The sequence below is a fragment of the Pseudorca crassidens genome, chromosome 4 (genome assembly GCF_039906515.1).
Source record: "Pseudorca crassidens isolate mPseCra1 chromosome 4, mPseCra1.hap1, whole genome shotgun sequence".
NCBI lineage: Eukaryota > Metazoa > Chordata > Mammalia > Artiodactyla > Delphinidae > Pseudorca > Pseudorca crassidens.
In genome coordinates, this window is record NC_090299.1 from 142,840,208 (window position 1) to 142,862,803 (window position 22,596).

General features: G+C 34.4%; 1 protein-coding gene across 3 annotated transcripts in view; it reads right to left on the reverse strand.

Moving 5' to 3' along the window:
• The window catches only part of GRID2 (glutamate ionotropic receptor delta type subunit 2), a 1,388,195-nt gene that overhangs the window by 523,183 nt on the left and 842,416 nt on the right, over nucleotides 1–22,596 (reverse strand). For all 3 annotated transcript variants that reach the window (XM_067736951.1, XM_067736950.1, XM_067736949.1), the window contains exon 8: nucleotides 21,095–21,214. In XM_067736951.1, the coding sequence (XP_067593052.1) occupies nucleotides 21,095–21,214 (120 nt within the window). The remainder of the gene's footprint in view (nucleotides 1–21,094; nucleotides 21,215–22,596) is intronic.

A 22,596-nucleotide genomic window follows, 5' to 3' on the forward strand; every position in this document is an offset into this window, starting at 1 on the left:
GAGTATAAGATCCAAAGCAGCATCAGAACTATTTGTATGTAAATCTGTTATGAACCTATAACATACAGTGTAACTCACAAAATATCTTACCTGTTTCTCTCTCTGCATATGTATTAATACAGTAAGTCTTTGGTCCTGTTTCTCTCTCTGTATATGTATTAATACAGTATGTCTTTGGTCTATGTTGCTTTTTATGTTTTTTTAGATATCCACATCCATACCATCTATCATATTTCTATTATGTGTCTATCATCTATTATCTATCTATCATCTCTATCTATATTCTCACTAAAAAGATAACTCTACCGATAGTAAGCACTCATAACTGCTTGCTGATATTATATGGTCTTGCAGAGACCTGTGCTTCTACCCTTCAATATAGGGCTATCTTTGCTATGACATGCTTCACCTAAACCTCATCTTGATAAAGGTGGTTGGTGTAATAGCCCCAGTATGTTTTTGTCTGACTATATTGTGGCAAAAAACTACTTTGGCTGGAAAACTCTACTTTGGATTATAATATATTTAACTAAAAATGATTTGTGAAAAGATTTTGTCAGAAATGTCAACTCACCCTCATCTGCACTCACTTTTTTTTTTTTTTTTTTTTTCCTGCAGTACACGGGCCTCTCACTGTTGTGGCCTCTCCCGTTGCGGAGCACAGGCTCCGGACATGCAGGCTCAGCGGCCACGGCCCACGGGCCCAGCCGCTCTGCGGCATGTGGGATCCTCCCAGACCGGGGCACGAACCCGTGTCCTCTGCATCGGCAGGCGGACCCTCAACCACTGCGCCACCAGGGAAGCTCTGCACTCATTCATTTTTAATCAAAATGTGCTTCTGTTAACAAGATAAAACTGAATGTCAATTCATAGTGAGGCAAATTGTGGCTGTCATTGAAAAAAGAAAAATAAGATTCTGAACAAATGAGTGGAAATATCTCTGCTATTACAAATAAAATTTGAACAGCAAAAGAAAAAAGACAAGACTAAAAATTAAATATTACATAAAACATTGTAAAATAAAGTTAAAAGAGTAGAATATATACAAAAATATTTCCATATTTTAACTATCAGGCGTTTCAAGAGAAAAGCATGATAATTCATGTTATTTTCTAGAAAAATGTGAGAAATTTTTATTAGTGAGATTTTAAATACAGTAGATTTTTCTCCTTGAGATTTATAACTATAAAATAACTATGAATGTATTCAAAGATTGGTTCCATACTTAACAATGAGAGAAAAAAAAGAACAGATTTCACCTTTACTGTTTACCTCTAACAGGTATAGGGTTTGAAATTATGGAAAGAACTCTTAATGTAGTGGAAAAAACATTGAACTAGAAGTCTAAGCTTGGTTTTTATAACAAACTAATGATATTTAGGAAGGTCTCCAACCCACAAAACTCAGGACTACATATGTAAGATGGAGATGTTTCACTAAATGACTGATATTTTTTCCCTAATTTTGTGATTCCTCAGAAGTGTTTGGGATGGACCAAAAAATATGCCTACTTGGAAAAACTTGAGTAGTTTTAAGAATGGATGAGAACTCAGTTCCTGAATTGTAATTATATTGTTTGTCCCAAGAATAATTCTCCAGTTTCCAGTTTTCTTTGGGAGGAAAATTATCCATTAGTACAACAGTTCCTATATGAGAGACAGAAATATGACATTTTTTTTCTCAATTCTAAAAGACATTGTCTCCTGTTTAATGAAAATATGCTTATTCAGATTGTATTATTGCTCCAAATGGCAACAATCAGACATTGGGAAATGCATGAGTCTGACTCTGAAAGATTTCTCATCTCAGTTTGGGATACAGATTCATATCAAACTTGAATGAATCAAAAGAAGAAATTCTCAAGCACAGCGTTTCAAATGCTTTTCCATTTAAACCCACAAAACTACTTTTATTCAAGCACTCCAGGGTAATAAAGCTTTCTATAGCTTCTGATTAAGAATTGCTTGAAAACATTTTCAGTAGATAAGTACTTTTCTCCTCATGAGAATCAAGTGACTTTCTCAGTGATTATATTCAGCTAGATGCATTCATTTTATTAATTAGACATTGCAAGGTCTAACCTATATTAATCCAAGATATTTTAAAATTATTTTTTAAAGTGAGATTCATTTCTCACTTTTGCTTATAAAAAAGAATTCCAGAAATGCTTTTTTACTGTTATAATGGAGTTTAATAAACCTGATAAAGTGTATTTATTGTGGTGCTCTGAGGACAATGGTGCTTCAAGGACAAAGGATGACCCGGCCTGAAAAAGTTTCAGCCTTTCACCCTCTACTCAACTCTTAATCGCCCTCACCACCACATTGTGATGGTTACGAAATTCCTGAGCCCACCTGGGCGCCGGGATCTGTCCCAAATAAGGAAAGGCATCTGGCCTGTCCCACTCCCACCCTATAGAAGGAAGGTATATGTGCCTCGACCAATCAGTAAATGAAATTTTCACTCGGACCATTCCTTTGTTTTCCGGCTATAAAAACTGATCAATAGCACATGTTTGGACTCGACTCTCCCAGACTACTAGGAAGTTGGCCCACTATTCTGGCAGAGACCCTTCCCTCTAAGAAATTCTATCTTCTTTACATTCTGCCTTGTGTCTGGAAATCCTTTTCTAACCCGCATTCAAACCATGACATTTATTAAATAATTTAAAATCAAAGTTCATTGCCAATAAATGTAAACGTCCCTTATTGCACCTGAATTACTGTGATTAATAAAAGTGCCTCTAATTACTAAAAGAGCATCTCCATTTCCAAACATATTTACTTTCCATATTGGAAAGAGCACTATGCAAACTTAGCTTTCTACACAACTTCAATAAATTCTTTACTAAATCCATAGAGAATTTACTGGAAAGATATTTAAGGCCCTGGTGAAAATGTTTACAATTTATAGCAAAAATGAAACAAAACAAAAACAACAGTTCCTCAAAATAACATTTGTAGCCTCAACAAGAAGTGGAACATATATCAGCAACATCTAAGTTGCATGAACTTAATAACTAATAATAATAATACTATGCATCTGAACAATAAGGCTTTATTTTTGAATAAAAACATTTAACCATCACCTTAAAAAACTATCCATCAGAATTCTTTCAAGTATGACAAAATTTTAGATGATACATATTTGATAATTTAAGCTCCTATGGAAACTGCAGACCAGGGTGAAAATAAGATATGGTTTATTTTTTAGTTTTTAAAAATCTTCCTTTATTATTTCTTCAATCATTTATATACTTTTTTAATGGTTAGTAAATGGGATTCAGCATGGACTACTAGTTTCACTATATAAAAGAAACAATGTGGACATTTATATATTTTAGTAAGAACTTAGAGTAAATATGAAAGTCTTTAACTATAAATTATTTTACATTAATATCTTTTCATAAAATCTAAGTAACCTAAATTTTATAGAAAAAAGTATCAAATATTAATTTTTAAGTTAAAACAAATATATCTATAATTCTTAGGGATTCTTTTTTATAGTTCTTATACTTTCAAATCTTCACCAAAGGAAATCATGTGAAGACATATTTCATATATTAAAAATAATGTTGGTTATGGCAAAATTTTTGAGGTTTATTATTATATGTAAAATTGCCATACTGTAAAACTACATTCAATATTTTTATCTTAATCTAAAATTAGAGTGTTTAATAAATAAGGCTACAAATTAATTCAACATAGTATAGTCCTGCTTCAAATAATATGAGATATAAACTGTATCTTCTAGCATCATAGAAAGTTATCTGGAAATAAATAAAATGAATTGTTTTGCCATTTTAAAAATAACACTTCAGAATGTTTTATGAATGCAAGATGGTATTGGAATGAAAGAATCACAGAATGCTATGTCTAGAAAGCAAACTCAATTTCAAATTGCAAGCAAGAAAACTTTTGCCCTCAAATTCTAAATTACTTGATACTTCTGACGAACTTTCAGAAATAGTTTCGTTCCTCTAAATACAAAGAGAATTTTAAAATATTTTTAACTTCTAAAACAAAACTTTTATTTGCAGAAAATCTGGAAAATATAAGAAACTAATAATAGGTGGTATTAGCTCAAGGTCTCAGTAACAATACTATACATTTGAATATCCTCTCCTCAAAGACCAAGAATAGAGTGAGGAGCATGCTGTTTGTTCACAACCATATGTTAATAGTCTCCATGCTGTTGGGAATGAAGGTCAGTTGTCAAACAGCAAATTCCTGTCTTTAGCAAAGTCAATATATTGCTTTTAGCATACAAATCACTTGTTTCAACCCTTTAAAAATGCAATAAATTGTGTTACTTGTTTTTATTGCAATATAGCACCTGTTTATCAAGAAGGAAACCTTGGAAGAAACAGAATCCAAATTAATAGCAGAAACTTTAAAAGGGGCAATAGTTCATATATCCAAGCCATCCCAAAGTCTTAGAAAAGGTTTTTTAATATCATAGTTTCTATTCAAAACAAATAGCAAATATCAATCCCTTCGTTTTCCAGTTACCTTAGAAGAGCTTAAGTGGGATGAAAGTCTTAATGGTGTCTGACTAGCTTTAATGTGTCAAATCACCTGGTCGCAAAGGAAAATAAAATTACTGGGGGGGAAAAAAGGCAGGAAGGAGGTAATGCAGTCAGCAGTGACCAAAAGCCATGACTACAATTTCAATTATTCATCACTGATATGAACATAGTATTTCGCTAGTTTGAATGAAGAGTCCCCAAACAAATGAGTTGTTGGAAGTTCTATTAGCAAATATGGTGAGATTATGTACCCAGACTAATAAAATTTTATAATCACTCCAATGTATAAAATCCAGTTCCTGTTGAAGGAGAATTTATAATCCCCTGAAAGAGTCAAGACAGGCCTGGGAGAATAAGAGAGATATATAATTAAACATTTTAATAGACTAATGAGAAATTCAGAAGTGAAAGAAAGCAGGTAATTTGAGGCACAATGACAAATCCCTGGGATTATACTTCAACAGAACCTACCATACCAGGAATGTCACTGTATAACAACTTAGTCTGTTGTGAATTTCCAACATATGTGAACAAATGACTCACATGCTGTGTGACCACTTCTTGGCACTGTTTGCCCACTCGTACAACCTCTTTGAAATGAATCTTTGATATCTGTCACTTACAGTTCAATCACAACAATGAGACCTTGCCAAAGGAGAACATATGAGCAGATGTCTCTCAATTCTGTGTATTCTTAGCTTAGATTGCTTTCATGATTATTGCTCTCATAGTGGGTCCTTAATCACCAATTGTGGCTGAAATCACATTGCGTAGGTGAGTTTGAGCTGAACTGAAGTTTCATCGGTGGTGGTGGTGTGTGTGCATGTGTGTGTGTCAGAGGTTGGGTGAGGCATATTCCAGTGTGTCTTACTGTGGGTGCTGTCCAATAGACTAGGAAGGAAACTGAACCTTGCCTCCTTTGTATCAGGTATGGCACTGAACTCTTAACCGAGTCAGTCTTCAGCATGTGAACTGATGAATCAGACTCTCTGGGTTTCTTTGTGAGCACATACATGTCTGTAAACATTTACTAAGAGTCTGCATGCCAATAGCAGCTAGTCCTGCCTGAAGCAGGACTCTCTCAGAAGTCATCTCAATCCAAACAACAGCTAACTCTTCCAGAGGTCACAGTAACTCTAAACATCATTGGATACATCATAAGATACATCATTGGATTCTCTCTTCTATGTAGTAATAGGAGATGGGTTCCCTTTGAATCAGAAATGATCCCGTCCACAGTATAGACTTTTCAAGAGTGCAGCATTCTCTTTAACCATCAGGAAACTGCCATGATCAATAATTTTGAAGGTCTAACATATTAGAAATTTTAGACGATACTAGATTGAATATCACATGACCTTGGGGTACAAAATATTTTCTTGAAGATGCATCAAAATAAAAACTCACAGAGCTAAGTTTATCATGTATATTATATGTAAAGCAGGGTGGGAGGACAAAAAAAGCTGGAGAGTTCACAATAGATTGCCAGTTCACAGCAATTTCTAGATTCTCTCCATGATATATGCCTTCCAAGATATAAATTTATTGTTGGAAATATGACAGTAAATAAGGATGGCAGATTTTCCAAGAATGAGTTTAATTATAAACACTGGGTTTATGCAGGCTATGTTGGCTACTAGATTCTCCAATATTAGCTTCCCATTGAACTGTAGCCCTCACAAGTTTGATTAACAGACGTGCAGAATTTTAGATTCAGAAAGGACAATAAACAAAACAAAAATGTTAATTTTTCATGTTATCACTGTGATTGCCATGCATAATGCTCTGTCAATCACACCGAAAATGAAATTCTTCCCCTGCCTCACATAGCAATTTCTTGTCAGAAGAGCAACTAGACTCTGCATTTCTTATGTTGGCTTAAAAATGAATCACACAGATTACTGTCCATTTTCAAATTGGCATTATTTTAATTATCTCTCATTATGTAACCTACAAACGTAATTTCACTTAATCCTTACAATATTAAGGGATAAATATTATTATTCAAATTTTACAGATAAAGAAATTGAGACTCACTGGGTTTAGTCCTAAAATCACAGTCAGTGACAGAATTTCAACCCAGGTGTGTCTGTCAGCAAAGGCTATGTAGTTTTCCCCATTACAAAATATTAAATCTAGCTTAGTTGAAAGTGATCTTGAATTACAAATACCAATAATTCGCAACAAGCCTGCACGTCTGTGGGCCCTTCCATTTTGCTTAGAATAACCAATCTATTTGCTAAAATAATCAATCCACTATTTCCCTACTCGCAATGATTCCCTGCAAACAAATTACACAAAATTTTTCTTAATAACCACTAAAATAAATGACTATATTTTTGGTGCCCAAGGGGCCAACTCTGCTAGGCATTAAGAATACAATGATGGAAATGGTGTAATCACATAAACACTTTCTAGTGTGGCATATCAACAATAATTCATGTGCACATATTTATTATTTTTCATTTGAATAAAGGAAAAACATGGCTGTTACACTTTTAGATGCAGAGAAGAATCTTATAGATTCTTATGTCAGTATGCACATGTGTTCATTAGTTCACTCATTAAATACTTAATGAACATCTACTATATGCCATGCATTGGGGGATATAGCAAAAATAAAGAAACATTCTTGTCTCATGAAGTCACATTGTAATGGGAAAGACAGACTATAAACTAGTAAATTTATTATATTTACCTGTGTGTATATAAATTATATATGCACGTATATATGCACATATATATGCACATATATGAGGATTGTATATATAATTACATGTATGTATATAATTTCAGTTTGCAAAAAGTGCTAGAGAGAAACATAAAGCAGGGTAATATGAAAAGGAAAATGTTATTTTAGATACTGCAGAATCAGAATACAAATACAACACTGAAGAATAACAGTACTCTATTTAATAATTGGCCATTTGAAGGCAAGGCTGTTATTTCCTCTTCCTAAGCACTAGGCAGTAAAACATTTCAATTCATTAAAAATGGACCAATAAAAAAAAAAAAAAAATGGACCAATGGCAATCTATATAATACCCTTTGCAAAAACAGTAAATTTTTCCCAAGAATACAGAGCTGTACGTTTTATATTTGTGGATTTAATGTTGGAGACCTGAGTAAAGATTCTAAACCTACCTAAAAAATGATTATACCGGGCTTCCCTGGCGGCGCAGTGGTTGAGAGTCCACCTGCCGATACAGGGGACGCGGGTTCGTGCCCCGGTCCCGGAGGATCCCACATGCCGCGGAGCGGTTAGGCCCGTGAGCCATGGCCGCGGAGCCTGCGCGTCCGGAGCTTGTGCTCCGCAACGGGAGAGGCCACAACAGTGAGAGGCCCGCGTACCGAAAAAAAAAAAAAAATTATACCTAGGAGCTAGAATATCACAGCTGTACCATTTTATTTCATCCACTTCCATGAGAAAACAATTTTATGAAGATACTAAGCATTACTGTGCAATTAAGATTGGTTGTGAAACCAGTTTTAATCTATTTTCCCTGGCCTTATTTTCCTGTTTGTGATAAAGTTCAAAGACATTAAATCTAGAGTATTAAATTTTAATGTTGAAGCTCAGTCTTCACAATAAAAAGTGTGTAGCATTAGTAAAACCAAACCAAATGAAGAAGACTTCAGACAAGCAAAAAACCTATCGTGTCAATTCCTCTTCTAAGAAAAAAACACAAAGTGATCCTTTAAATTAACTATTTAATTTAATCTTTACTTTAATGTCTACTAATAAATTTAGTTTTAGAAGATTGAATAAGATATTATTACTTAAATTATTCTTCTTGGAAATTTTATATTGTGCTGAAAAGAAACAGGAACAACCATACTCTTGGAGAAAGTTTAAGGATATAGAAAACCTTGATGATTTCAAAATTTGGCTTACCTAATTTATCTTCAAGGATACACAGTGTCTAACACCTTGAATACAGCATCTACTGAATGAGTCACCACCTTACATCAAAGTAAAACAACATGTACAAAATATCAAAACAAGAAAAACCTTTGTTTCATCAGCATCAGTGAAAACTAAATAATCCTTTTCATATTCTCACCAAATTAAAAAAAAAAAAAAAAGAAATCTCCACTCATACAATGCCAAGAGGGCTGAGACTAGTCCAAAAATCTGGGACTTGGTCAATCTCACATTCAAATCCTATACAGAAATAACCTTGCTTAGCTTATGAGAGCTGACAGTACCCCTGCTCAAGGTGATAAGGCTGCAGGCATTGTATACACTTAGCCACTGGCAGCAGAATAAACACTGACAACTTGACAGTTCATCAATTGGAAAGCCATTCACTCTTTTTGAGACCTAGAGATACTGGGAATGGAAACTTAATTTTAGACACAGGTCAGGTAAATCTATACTGTAATTATTTGCATGGCAAAGCTTTCCCTTGATAAGTGTCTTTGAAGATATTATACATGTACTAATGTCCATGTGAAGGAACTGCCCCATTTATAAATGGAGCTAGCAATCTACAAACTAATTCATAATACTCTTAAAGTTATTTGAGAGCTAGATTTGAAACTTTATAAATTCAGTAATTAATTAAAATTGCAGTTTGATAGAAAAATATTTGAGTTATAAAAACAAATCAATATTTAAAAATTAACAATGCTTAATATTTTTTGAGTGTCAACAATGTAAAAGGCACTGTAAATATTTATGGTCTCTTATGTCAGTGCACTGGAATGTTTCAATACAATTTGGGAATCAGAGTATAGAAACATAAACAAATGATTACAGGAGTTCTTTAATATTATTTAAGAATAAAGTAGGCATAATTTGAAGTAAATGATTCATTTTAACTGAATGGCAATGATAACACATTACAGACTTTGAATTCAGAGCAAGGCAAAGCAACTACACTGATCCTGGAACTACACTAATCTTAGAAGGCTGAATGAAGCCTGCTTCTTCCACCCTTAAAATTATGAATTTTTCATTGTCTAGAAGCCATCCACCCTTCCAATCATGAATTTACACGTCTCTCTCTTCAAACACAGCTTCCTGGCTCTGAAGCTCCCTCACTTCATCCAAGCAATATCAGTTTCTTCACACTTGCTGAGGGCTCTATCCTCTCAAGCCATGTTTTCTCCCTGTTGTTGAGACTCCTCCTGCCTTCAGTAGCATAAATATCCAAGTGAGACTTCATGCTTCACCACCTCAGCCCTTCTCCTGACAATATCTTTACCCTCACTGCCTCATTGTACTGCTATCAGAAACAATAAAACAAAACAAAACAAAAGCAGTCTAATGAAATCCCAATCCTACATTAACACAAATTCATTCTGTCCACTGAATGTTGCTGGATAAAAAAATAAGAAAGCCATGTAGACTAGTGCTACAATGAATTTCTGGTCTCTAACTTCATATGAGCCAACAGACCTGCCTGGCAATTCTTCCGTGTTCCCTAATTTCCTCTCTCTGGTTTGCATCAGCAGCTCTTTCAAAACTTATTCACTGGCTATAAACTTCCAACCTCATTATCTCTAATGTTTTCTGCTATACTTTCTCTCCTAGCAGATAATCTCACCTCCCATTTGTCCAAGAAAAGATAACATATTTCTTAACAATTTCCTTAACTTCTTGACAGCACACGTGAAAAGTTGCTTGCACTCACACCATTCTCTCCTTTCTCCTTCCCCCCATCCCTCAGGAAAATGATGTCCTTGGTGCCTAAGATTAAGTACTCCACCTAATTCTGGATCCAGCTGTCTCTCTTTCTCTTGGACTTCCATCAGTGATCACCTGTCTATCCTTTATCTTCTTTCTCTTATTCCCTGCTGCCTTGATCTGCGAGCATTCAAGCATACTCATCTCTCTTACATTCTGAAAATTATCCCCCTCCATTTCACAAAGTCATTTAGTGACCACTCTCATAGCCAAACAGGTTAATATGGTATTTACCCTTACTTACTCTACTAATCACCTTCCTTTTTACTTTTCAATTTGTTACAATTTAACAAGCATTACTGCTCCACTGAGATTTTCCTCATAAATAGCAATTATTTGCGATATTTTTTGATGCACTAGGCACAGTTCTGAACCCGTCACATTACTAAATCATTTAGGTTATACCTACCTCTGAATTTAGTAACATGCCCAATGTCCCTTGGTTTTAAGCAATGCAACAAGAATTTGAACAGTCTGATGTTAGCAGCCACATTCCTAACCCAACTGCTCTGTCTCTCCTCAGTTACTAATGAACCCTGAGTTCTTAAATTCAATGGACTCCCTTTAGTCCTTATATTACTGCTATTCTGCTACATTGCTAATCCCCCTCTATTTCTTGAAACACTTTCCTCTCAGCTTCTATTAGAAGAGGACTACAATGATCATCCTTGTATATATATACACCTTCTTACTGAATTAGGATGAGTATTTTGGTAAAATACGGTAGTATTAGAATCACAAGGCTTTAGGAAAAGTAATAATAACATTACATGGGGTAGTTTACACAAAAGATATTGGAAGAAAGAAGAAACCTGATGCAAAATGATTATACATAAACTTAGGAATAATAATAGGGAGTAGGGAGGAAGGAAAAGACATAAAGTTTTTATAAGGAATTAAGTAATATTCATATAAAGACCTTTTACTTGTATCTGCATAGGTTCTACTTCAAATGAAATCATTTCTGTATGTATAACTTAATGTGTACAAAAGTCTTTTTTTTCAAAATAGGTAATGTTATATACTAATCCTGATTTCACAATTATAATAAGGTCTAAAAATGTTTTCTGATATCTTCCACAAGTAATTAAGTGACAAAAACTCCAAAGAAATATACATTACTTTCTGCTAAAAAATTGTGAAAATTTCATTTTCTGAACCTTCAGTTATATTCATACTAAATTTATTTTATGATTCTAGTTTAATTATTTTGTTTCCACCTGACTCTAGATAAATGTAACTCATTTCTTATTACTAAATACATAAATTTGAAGGCAGAGAATTGGCTCTAAGACAGACTTTTGCCAATAGTTCTGAAATTCTCTATGACTTAATGGTAATCTTTGATGCTCTCTAAGTCCTTCCTGATTCATGAATTTAGCTCTAACACCAGATACTTAGCATTAGTTGTTCACTCACCATAAATCCTATGTTGATAACCACAGGTTTTGCCATCATAAACCTGCTACACCCATGCACATTAGAGTGAGGTCCACACTGAGACACTCAATAGCGAAAATGCCGAAATATAAAAACAAAGACAAATCTTAAACTCAGCCAGAGAGGTAAGAGAAGATGACTGGCAGTGAGACAGACAGCAGAGTTATCAACAACAACACTGAAGCCAGAACCAGTACAGTGATATCATGAACGTGCTGAAAGAATAAAACTAGCATTTTGAAACTCTGTGTCTAGGGAAAGAATGTTTAAAGGAAGAAGATGAAATAAAGACACGTTCAGGTAAATAAAAACTGAGAAATAGGGCCACAAGAAAACCATCAAAAGAGGAAAATTTAAAAGCTATACTTCAGGCAGAAGAAAAGCAATTCTAGATACAGATGCAGGAAGGAAAAACAAGCAAAGAAAGTAGAAAATATGTGGGTACATATAAATAAATGTTTATTGCACAAAATAGTAAGGGCGAGACTTTTTGGAATACAAAAAGGTAACATTGAAAACATGAAGAATAATAATCTATTTATGTGAGAGGTAGATACATTAAGTAAATAAAGTTAAAATGTTAAGTATGTTTGTTATCTGAGAGGAGGATGATGATATTAACTTTAGATGTTGATAAATAAAGTATGCATGTTGTAAATTCTAGAGGAACTATTAAATAAATAAAAACAGTATATAACTTACAAATTGATAGAGGAGGAAAGAGGAAATTAAAAAATATATATTAACAATCCAAAAGAAGGCAAGAAAGGACAAAAAAGGAACCTACACTAGGCAAGTCAAATAGAATGTACAAAATGGTAGAATGTACAAGATGGTAGACTTAACTCTAAATGTATTACTAAATATATTTCATTTAAATACATGTAATGCTCTTGCTTTTAGGCATAAATAGTCAAACTGGTATCATATAATCAATTATATAGTTTTTTTTAAGAGTAATGTGTGGAACAAAAGGATACAGGAAAAGTTAAAAGTAAAGGATAGTAAAAAGAAATGGCATTCAAATATTAATGGAAGGGAAATTGCTTTAGCTCTATTCATAGCAGACAAAGATATTATTTACAGAAGAAAGCATTATCAGAAGTAGAAGCCTTATAATAACAATTTAAGAGTGCTATTTATAAAGAAAACTATTCAGAAATAAAAATAAGTTCAGATCTTGAAATGTTTCAGATATTTAAAAGGATATTATTAGCAGTTTTATGCCAATACATACAGAAAAGAAAAAAAAAACTTTAAAACATCATAAAAATAGTTTCTTAGCTTTACAAGAAGAATTAGAAAATATGATTTTTATTTTTATTTACTATGAAAAACTAGAATCAGTAATAAAAAATATTCCCACAAAGGAAATTCTAGTCCAAGTCGGCTTCATAAGGTCATCTACCAAACACTCAAGGAAGAAATTCTTCCAATCTTACATAACTCATAGAGAATAGAAAAAGAGGAAACGCTCTCCACCACATTTTATGAGGCCAACATAATCTTAGTATCAAAATCCAACAGAGGAAAATTTCAGGTAACCTTAATCATGAACATTAATGTAAAAACCTTAAGCAAAGTGGTAGCAAATCAAAAAAAAAATTATGTAAACATTAACATAATTTTATATAAGTATAAAAATTAGGTTTATCCTAGGAATACATGAAGTTTCCTATATCTGATCAAAGTTAATAAAAAAGAAACAGGAAAACATTATATTTAGTAGTGTAATACTGCCATCTTTTTCTCTGATATCGATAATAATCCAAGGATGTTTATTATTATTACTTTCATTCAACATTGCCCTAGAGGCCCTAGTCAGTACACTAAGCAAGTAGAAATAAAAGGTGTAAAAATTAGAAAAGAAGAGATGAAATCATTAATCACAGATGATATGCAGAGAACTCACCAGAATTTACAGATAAATTATCAGAATTAAAGAGTGGAGCTGCTTCCACGCTGCACCCTGGGGTAGGTTTGGGTGATGAAGAAGGGTAACCAGATTAGTATGAAAAAGGAGGAGACCTGCAAGATGGAGGAGGATTAAGATGTGGAGATCACCTTCCTCCCCACAAGTATAGCAAGAATACTTCTACTTGTGGACCAGCGGCTACAGAACAACTACCGAACAACTGCTGAACAACTACTGGCTTGGTGCTCCGGCCGACAGTTGGACCTGAGCCTCTGAGGTGGAAGAGCTAAGTCCAGGACGTTGGACCAACAGAAAACTCCCAGCCTCATGGATTATTAATCAGTGAGAGTTCTCCCACGGATCTCTGTCTCAACACTAACACCCAGCTCCACCCAATGGCCAGCAAACTCCAGTGCTGGATGCCTCATGCTAAACAACTAGAAAGACAGGAATACAACCCCACCCATTAGCAGACAGGCTGCCTAAAGTCATACTAAGCTCACAGAAACCCAAAACACACCACCAGACAAGGCCCTGCCCTCCAGAGGGACAAGATCTAGCTCCACACACCAGAAAGCAGGTACCAGCACCCACCCCATCAGGAAGCTGACACAAGCCACTGGATTAACCTCACACACTGGGGACAGACAACAGAAGTAAGAGGATCTACGACCCTGCAGCCTGTAGAAAGGAGAACCCAAACACAGTAAGTTAAACAAAATGAGAAGACAGAGAAGCACACAGCAGATGAAGAAGCAAGGTAAAAACCCACAAGACCAAACAAATGAAGAGGAGATAGGCAGTCTACCTGAAAAAGAATTCAGAGAAATGACAGTAAACATGATCCAAAATCTCAGAAATAGAATGGAGAAAACACAAGAAATGTTTAACAAGGACCTAGCAGAACTAAAGAACAAACAAACAGTGATGAACAACACAATAACTGAAATGAAATATACACCAGAAGGAATCAATAGCAGAATAACTGAGGCAGAAGAACAGATAAGTGAGCTGGAAGATAGAATGGTGGAAATAACTGTCATGGAGCAGAATAAAGAAAAAAAAAAAGAAAAGAATTGAGGACAGTCTCAGAGACATCTGGGACAACATTAAATGCACAAACATTTGAATTATAGGGGTCCCTGAAGAAGAAGAGAAAAAGAAGGGGTCTGAGAAAATTTTTGAAGAGATTATAGTTGAAAACTTCCTGAAAATGGGAAAGGAAACAGTCAATCAAGTCCAGGAAGTGCAGAGAGTCCCATACAGGATAAACCCAAGAAGAAACATGCCGAGACACATATTAATCAAACAATCAAAAATTAAATACAAAGAAAAAATATTAAAAAGCAGCAAGGGAAAAACAACAAATAAAATACAAGGGAATCCCCATAAACTTATCAGCTGATTTTTCAGCAGAAAATCTGTAGGCCAGAAGGAAGTGGGAGTATATACTTAAAACAATGAAAGGGAAGAACCCATGACCAAGATTACTCTACCCAGCAAGTATCTCATGCAGATTCTACGGATAAGTCAAAAGCTCTACAGAGAAGCAAAAGGTAAGAGAATAAGCACCACCAAATCAGCTCTACAACAAATGCTAAAGGCACTTCTATAAGTGGGAAACACAAGAGAAGAAAAGGACCTACAAAAACAAACCCAAAACAATTAGGAAAATGGAAATAGGAACATACTTATTGATAATTACCTTAAATGTGAGGGGATTAAAGGCTCCAAGCAAAAGACACAGACTGGCTGAACAGAAACAAAAACAAGACACATATATATGCTGTCTACAAGAGACACACTTCAGAACTAGGGACACATACAGACTGAAAGTGAGGGAATGGAAAAAGATATTCCATGAAAATGGAAATCAAAAGGAAGCTGGAGTAGCAGTAATCATATCAGACAAAATGGACGTTAAAACAAAGACTATTACAAGAGACAAAAAAGGACACTACATAATGATCAAGGGATCAATCCAAGAAGATATACCAATTATAAATATTTATGCACCCAACATAGGAATACCTCAATACATAAGGCAAATGCTACCAACCATGAAAGGGGAAATCAACAGTAAAACAATAATAGTAAGGGACTTTAACACCCCACTTTCACCAATGGACAGACCATCCAAACAGAAAATAAATAAGAAAACACAGGCTTTAAATGACACGTTAAACAAGATGGACTTAATTGATATTTATAGGACATTCCATCCAAAAACAACAGAATATACTTTCCTCTCAAGTGGTCATGGAACATTCTCCAGGATAGATCACATCTTTGGATGCAAAGAAAGCCTCAGTAAATTTAAGAAAATTGAAATCGTATCAAGCATCTTTTCTGACCACAAAGCTATGAGACTAGATATCAATTACAGGAAAAGATCTGTAAGAAATACAAACACATGGAGGCTAAACAACTCACTACTTAATAACCAAGAGATCACTGAAGAAATCAAAGAGGAAATTAAAAAATACGTAGAAACAAATGACAATGAAAGCATGATGACCCAAAACCTATGGGATGCAGCAAAAGCAGTTCGAGGAAGAAAGTTTACAGCAATACAATCCTATCTCAAGAAAGAAAAGAATTCTCAAATAAATAATTTAACCTTACACCTAAAGCAAATAGAAAAATAAGAACAACAACCAAAAAAACAAGGTGGGTGGAAGGAAAGGAATCATAAAGATCAGATCAGAAATAAATGAAATTAAGAGATGAAGGAAACAATAGCAAAGATCAATAAAACTAAAACCTGGTTCTTTGAGAAGATAAACAAAATTGATAAAACATAAGCCAGACTCATCAGGAAAAAAAGGGAGAAGGCTCAAGTTAACAGAATTAAAATGAAAAAGGAAAAGTAACCATTGACACTGCAGAAATATAAAAGATCATGAGAGACTACTACAAGCAACTATATGCCAATAAAATTGACAACCTGGAAGGAATGGACAAATTCATAGAAAAGTACAACCATCCAAGATTGAACCAGGAAGAAATAGAAAATATGAACAGACCAATCACAACGACTGAAATTGAAACTCTAATTTAAAATATTCAAAAAACAAAAACCCAGGACCAGATGGCTTCACAGGCGAATTCTATCAAACACTTAGAGAAGAGCTAACACCTATCCTATTCAAACTTTTCCAGAATATAGCAGAGGGAGGAACACTCCCAAACTCATTCTACGAGGCCACCATCACCCTGATACCAAAACCAGACAAGATGTCACAGAAAAAGAAAACTACAGACCAATATCACTGATAAACATATATGCAAAAATCCTCAACAAAATACTAGTAAACAGAATTCAACAGCACACTAAAAGGATCATATACCATAATCAAGTGCAGTTTATCCTAGGAATGCAAGGATTCTTCAATATATGCATATCAAGCAATGTGATACACCATATTAACAAGTTGAAGAATAAAAACCATTTGATCATCTCAATAGATGCAGAAAAACCTTTTGAAAAATTTCAATACAGATGTATGATAAAAACTACTAGAGCTAATCAATTAGTTTGGTAAAGCAGCAGGATACAGAATTAATGCACAGAAATCTCTTGCATTCCTATACAATAATGATGAAAAATCTGAAAGAGAAATTAAGGAAACACTCCATTTACCATTGCAACAAAAATAATAAAATACCTAGGAATAAACCTACCTAAGGAGACAAAAGACATGTATGCAGAAAACTATAAGACACTGATGAAAAAATTAAAGATTGGGCTTCCCTGGTGGCTCAGTGGTTGAGAGTCCACCTGCTGATGTTGGGGACACGGGTTCATGCCCCGGTCCGGGAAGATCCCACATGCCGTGGAGCGGCTGGGCCCGTGAGCCATGGCCACTGAGCCTGCGTGTCCGGAGGCTGTGCTCCGCAACGGGAGAGGCCACAACAGTGAGAGGCCCGTGTACCGCAAGAAAAAAAAAAAAATTAAAGATGATACAAACAAATGGAGAGATATACCATGTTCTTGGATTGGAAGAATCAATATTGTGAAAATGACTATATAACACAAAGCAATCTACAGATTCAGCGCAATCTCTATCAAACTACCAATGGTATTTTTCACAGAACTAGAACAAAAAAATTCATGATTTGTATGGAAACACAAAAGACCCTGAATAGCCAAAGCAATCTTGAGAAAGAAAAACGGAGCTGGAGGTATCAGGCTCCCTTACTTTAGACTATACTACAAAGCTACAATAATCAAGACAGTATGGTACTGGCACAAAAACAGAAATATAGATCAATGGAACATTTAGAAAGCCCAGAGATAAACCCACACACATATGGTCACCTTACCTTTGATAAAGGAGGCAAGAGAATACAATGGAGAAAAGACAGCCTCTTCAATAAGTGGTGCTGGGGAAACTGGACAGCTACATGTAGAAGAATGAAATTAGAACACTCCCTAACACCATACACAAAAATAAACTCAAAATGGATTAAAGACCTAAATGTAAGGCCAGACACTCTAAAACTCTTAGAGGAAAACATAGGAAGAACACTCTATGACATAAATCACAGCAAGATCCTTTTTGACCCACCTCCTAGAGAAAGGGAAATAAAAACAAAAATGAACAAATGGGACCTAATGAAACTTAAAAGCTTTTGCCCAGCAAAGGAAACCATAAACAAGATGAAAGGACAACCTTCAGGATGGGAGAAAATATTTGCAAACGAAACAACTGACAAAGGATTAATCTCCAAAACATATAAGCAGCTCATGCAGCTCAGTATCAAAAAAAACAAACAACCTAATCCAAAAATTGGCAGAAGACCTAAATAGATATTTCTCCAAAGAAGGTATACAGATTGCCAAGAAATACATGAAAGGATGCTCAGCATCACTAATAATTAGAGAAATGCAAATCAAAGCTACAGTGAGGTATCACCTCACACCGGTCAGAATGGCCATCATCAAAAAGTCTACAAACAATGAATGTTGAAGAGGGTGTGGAGGAGAGGGAACCCTCTTGCACTGTTGGTGGGAACGTTAGTTGATACAGCCACTACGGAGAACAGTAATGGAGGTTCCTTAAAAATCTAAAAGTAGAATTATCATATGACCCAGCAATCCCACTACTGGGCATATATCCTGAGAAAACCATAATTCAGAAAGAGACATGTACCACAATGTCCACTGCAGCACTATTTACAATAGCCAGGACATGGAAGCAACCTAAGTTTACATTGACAGAAAAATGGATGAAGAAGATGTGGCACATATATACAATGGAATATTACTCAGCCATGAAAAGAAACAAAATTCAGTTATTTGTAGTGAGGTAGATGGACCTAGAGTCTGTTATACGGAGTGAACTAAGTCAGAAAGGGAAAAACAAATACTGTATACTAACACATATATGTGGAATCTAAAAAAAAAAAAAAAAGTTACTGAAGAACCTAGTGGCAGGACAGGAATAAAGACACAGATGCAGAGAATGGAGTTCAGGTCACGGGGAGGGGGAAGGGTAAGCTGTGACAAAGTGAGAGAGTGGCATGGACATATATATACTACCAAATGTAAAATAGATAGCTAGTGGGAAGCAGCCACATAGCACAGGGAGATTAGCTCAGTGCTTTGTGACCACCTAGAGGGGTGGGATAGGGAGGATCGTAGGGAGACGCAAGAGGGAGGAGATATGGGGATATATGTATATGTATAGCTGATTCCCTTTGTCATAAAGCAGAAACTAAAACAGCAATGTAAAGCAATTATACTCCAATAAAGATGTTAAAAAAAAAAAAAAAACACAAAATATAACCCAATAGGAAAATGGCCAAAGGACCTGAATGGGCAATTAACTCAAAAAGAAACCCGAGGAGCAAACAAATGCAGAAGATGCAGAATCTTTTTATAATAACAGAAATGCAAATCGAAATAAAAAGATATATCATTATACACTGAATAACTTAATAAAAATTTAAAAGTGTAACAAAACCAACATTTAGTGCAATTTGAATTTGTAGCACTGATGGAGGTATATAAATTGGTAAATATCTATGAAAATAGGTTTGAGATTATCTAGTAAAGTTCAGTGTATGTTTTCTTGTATTGCAGCAATTCTACTCCTGGATACAAATCCTACAGAAATACATGCACAAGTACAAGAGAATATATCCAAGATATACGTCTAAGAATATTCATAATATCATTGCTTATGATAGCCTAAAAGCAGAAACAGACCACAGCAAGTTGTGACACATTTATACATAAAAAAAGATACAGCAATATAAATGATTAAACAACAACTTCATTTAACAACAAGAATGCATAACACAAACACGACGAGGAATATAAAAAGCAAGAAGAAAGAATATATACTATATTGTGTCCATTGATAAATTGAAATATCAGAAAAACAAATATTTAATGATGCACACTTAGGTGATAAAATTATACTAAAATGTAAACAAATTAATATCATAAATTTCAGACTAAGAGTGATACTACTGAGAAGGGAAGTCAGGGATGTCAACAAGAAGTATAATGGGGGTTTTGGGATGCTTGGTATGTTCTACTTCTTTACCAGAGTAGTGGGTGTTTCCTTTACAATAATTCACTAAACTATCCTTGTGCTTTATGTAGTTTTCTGTATGTTTGCTATGTTTCACTATAAAACAATTAAAAACACATTAAGATAGTTTCAACTTCTCTAGCTTAAATTTACCAAGAGGTTTTTATTGCTCATTAGAATAACTCTAAATTTCAATTTATATATACTTTTCTGCATCCTACACCTCAGCACTGGAAAGAAACATCTACTGAAGACTTTACTTTCAATGCAGCCAACTTTATACAGTTACAGATTTATAGCTATGAACTCTGTATGCACACTCAATTAACTTACGTTTTTCCCTACCCAAAGTATATAAAAATGGCAAATCAGAACTGTAGAAAAGTCATTTCTCCAGGGTTTTTACATTTCTCCTTAAGAAAGTTATTGGCCCAGTATTTCATGAAACATCCTTTATTGGCGCTCAACTTCTTACATGTGATCTGTAGTATAAAACAAGAGTCCATGTCCTGCAAACCATTTTTTTTCTACTTATTACACGGCATAGATGCTGAAATACTGTAATGTCACATTTTATAGTAAACCTTCCCTCTTAATATATAAAATTTATCAAAGCTCTTATTCTGATTTTGTGCATGTTACAAGCTAAAAACCAAGTAGCTAAGCATTGCATAAATATTAAATTCACTACTTTATAAAAATTAGTATTATAATGAACGGAAGATTATGCTAGCTCCCTAGGCAATGATCGGTTTAATTTTTTCCCTTTATTCTAAGGCACAGATACAATTTATTGATTAATACTTCTGATAAGTATGTAAGGTCATCTAAATGCCTAATTCTTCCCCCTCTTCTTCTCTCTCAAACTACAGTACAGACTTTAATGCATACCGTGATTGTATTGCATGGAGAACAATCAAACAAAACCATATTACTATAGGAAAAAGAAAATTTATCAATGTGTCTGGTCTTACTTTGCGAACACCTCGGCCAAGCTCTTCTCCATAGTTGGTTCCAAGAATTTCAAAGTGGACATTGGGATTGCCTCCATTTTCTCCAAATTCTAGCTCTCCAGTCAACCCACTAACTCCACCCTAAAGGAGAGAAAAGATACTGATGTAAGATTTTTGAAGATGTAAAATAATAATAATAGGAAGTTCTAGGAACACAATTTTCATCTATAAAATATTTTTTCAAGCATGCAATTATTAACAGGATATTTTTAATAGATACACAGCATTAATAGGAGTACAATTGAAAGTAGCCTTGAGTATCACTTAATCCAATCCCATCCACTCTACAGAAAATGAAATTTTGACGCAAAGAAGCAAATTGTACTCAAAATGCCATGTATGAACTGAGACTAAATCCAGGCTAGGATTTTTGCCTACATATGTTGTGACATGCATGGATCTATTAGTCAAAAAACAAGATACTTCCAGAGACCATAGAACATACTCTGGAAACAAGTTTTGACAATACTCTTTCTCCAGCACAATTCCTTTCTAATTTAATCTAAAATTATGTCTGGAAATATTAAAAGCCATAGTTTTTAACTTATTGGAGTTTTGGTTTTCCTCCTTTAAATATCTTTTTCAAATTAATATATCTAAATTAGTCTTGAAGTCTGTTTTTGATCTTAAATAGTAGTTCTAGCTGTTGTGATTCCTTGGGAATTTCCAAGCTTCATCTTTCATTCAACATGACAGATGTTCATTTCCCCAACAGATGGCAATATAGGTAATACTTCTCTCTTTCTTGTTTACCATTCTTTTCTCAGTTTAGTTTATCAGCCTTCACATTATTTAGGATTTTACAAATGAAAATAACATTGTGAGTCATGCTCTACTAAAGTATTTCTAACTTAGAATTTTGGCATGATAATCACATATATTTGGACAAATTACCTCAGTTTGTAAATTGCTTCCATTATCACCTCTGTGATGTTGATACTTAAATACATCTCATTTGCCATAACCTGTAACTCAACCTCTAGTTTTTTTGGCAGGTATTATGCTGTCTGCTATATCTCCTACTTCATCTGTGTCTTATAGCCCATCACAAGACACTGAGTTCATAACAGCCATTCAAACAAATTAGTCCTTATTCATTAATGTCAATATTTAATCTATTTCATTTTTGCAACAGTAATAATCAACAAAACTGATCCTCTACTGTTATTTTCTAATAAGATAGCTTCTCTTTTATTATCCAGTTTTATTAATAAAAATATATTGAATTTGAAATATCTGTGCTCTTCTCATATGTGAGTAAACAGTCAATGCATGGATTTTGAAGTCAGACTTCCTGGATTTGATCAATGGCATCAGAATCTACTAGCTGTACAAACCTGGCTAAGTCATTTAATTTCTCTATGCCCCCATTTTACATCTGTTAAATGGCAAAAATAATAGTCTCTACCCCAGAAAATAATTATGTCTTATAATACAAGTAAATATAGAAGAGTGTTTGATAA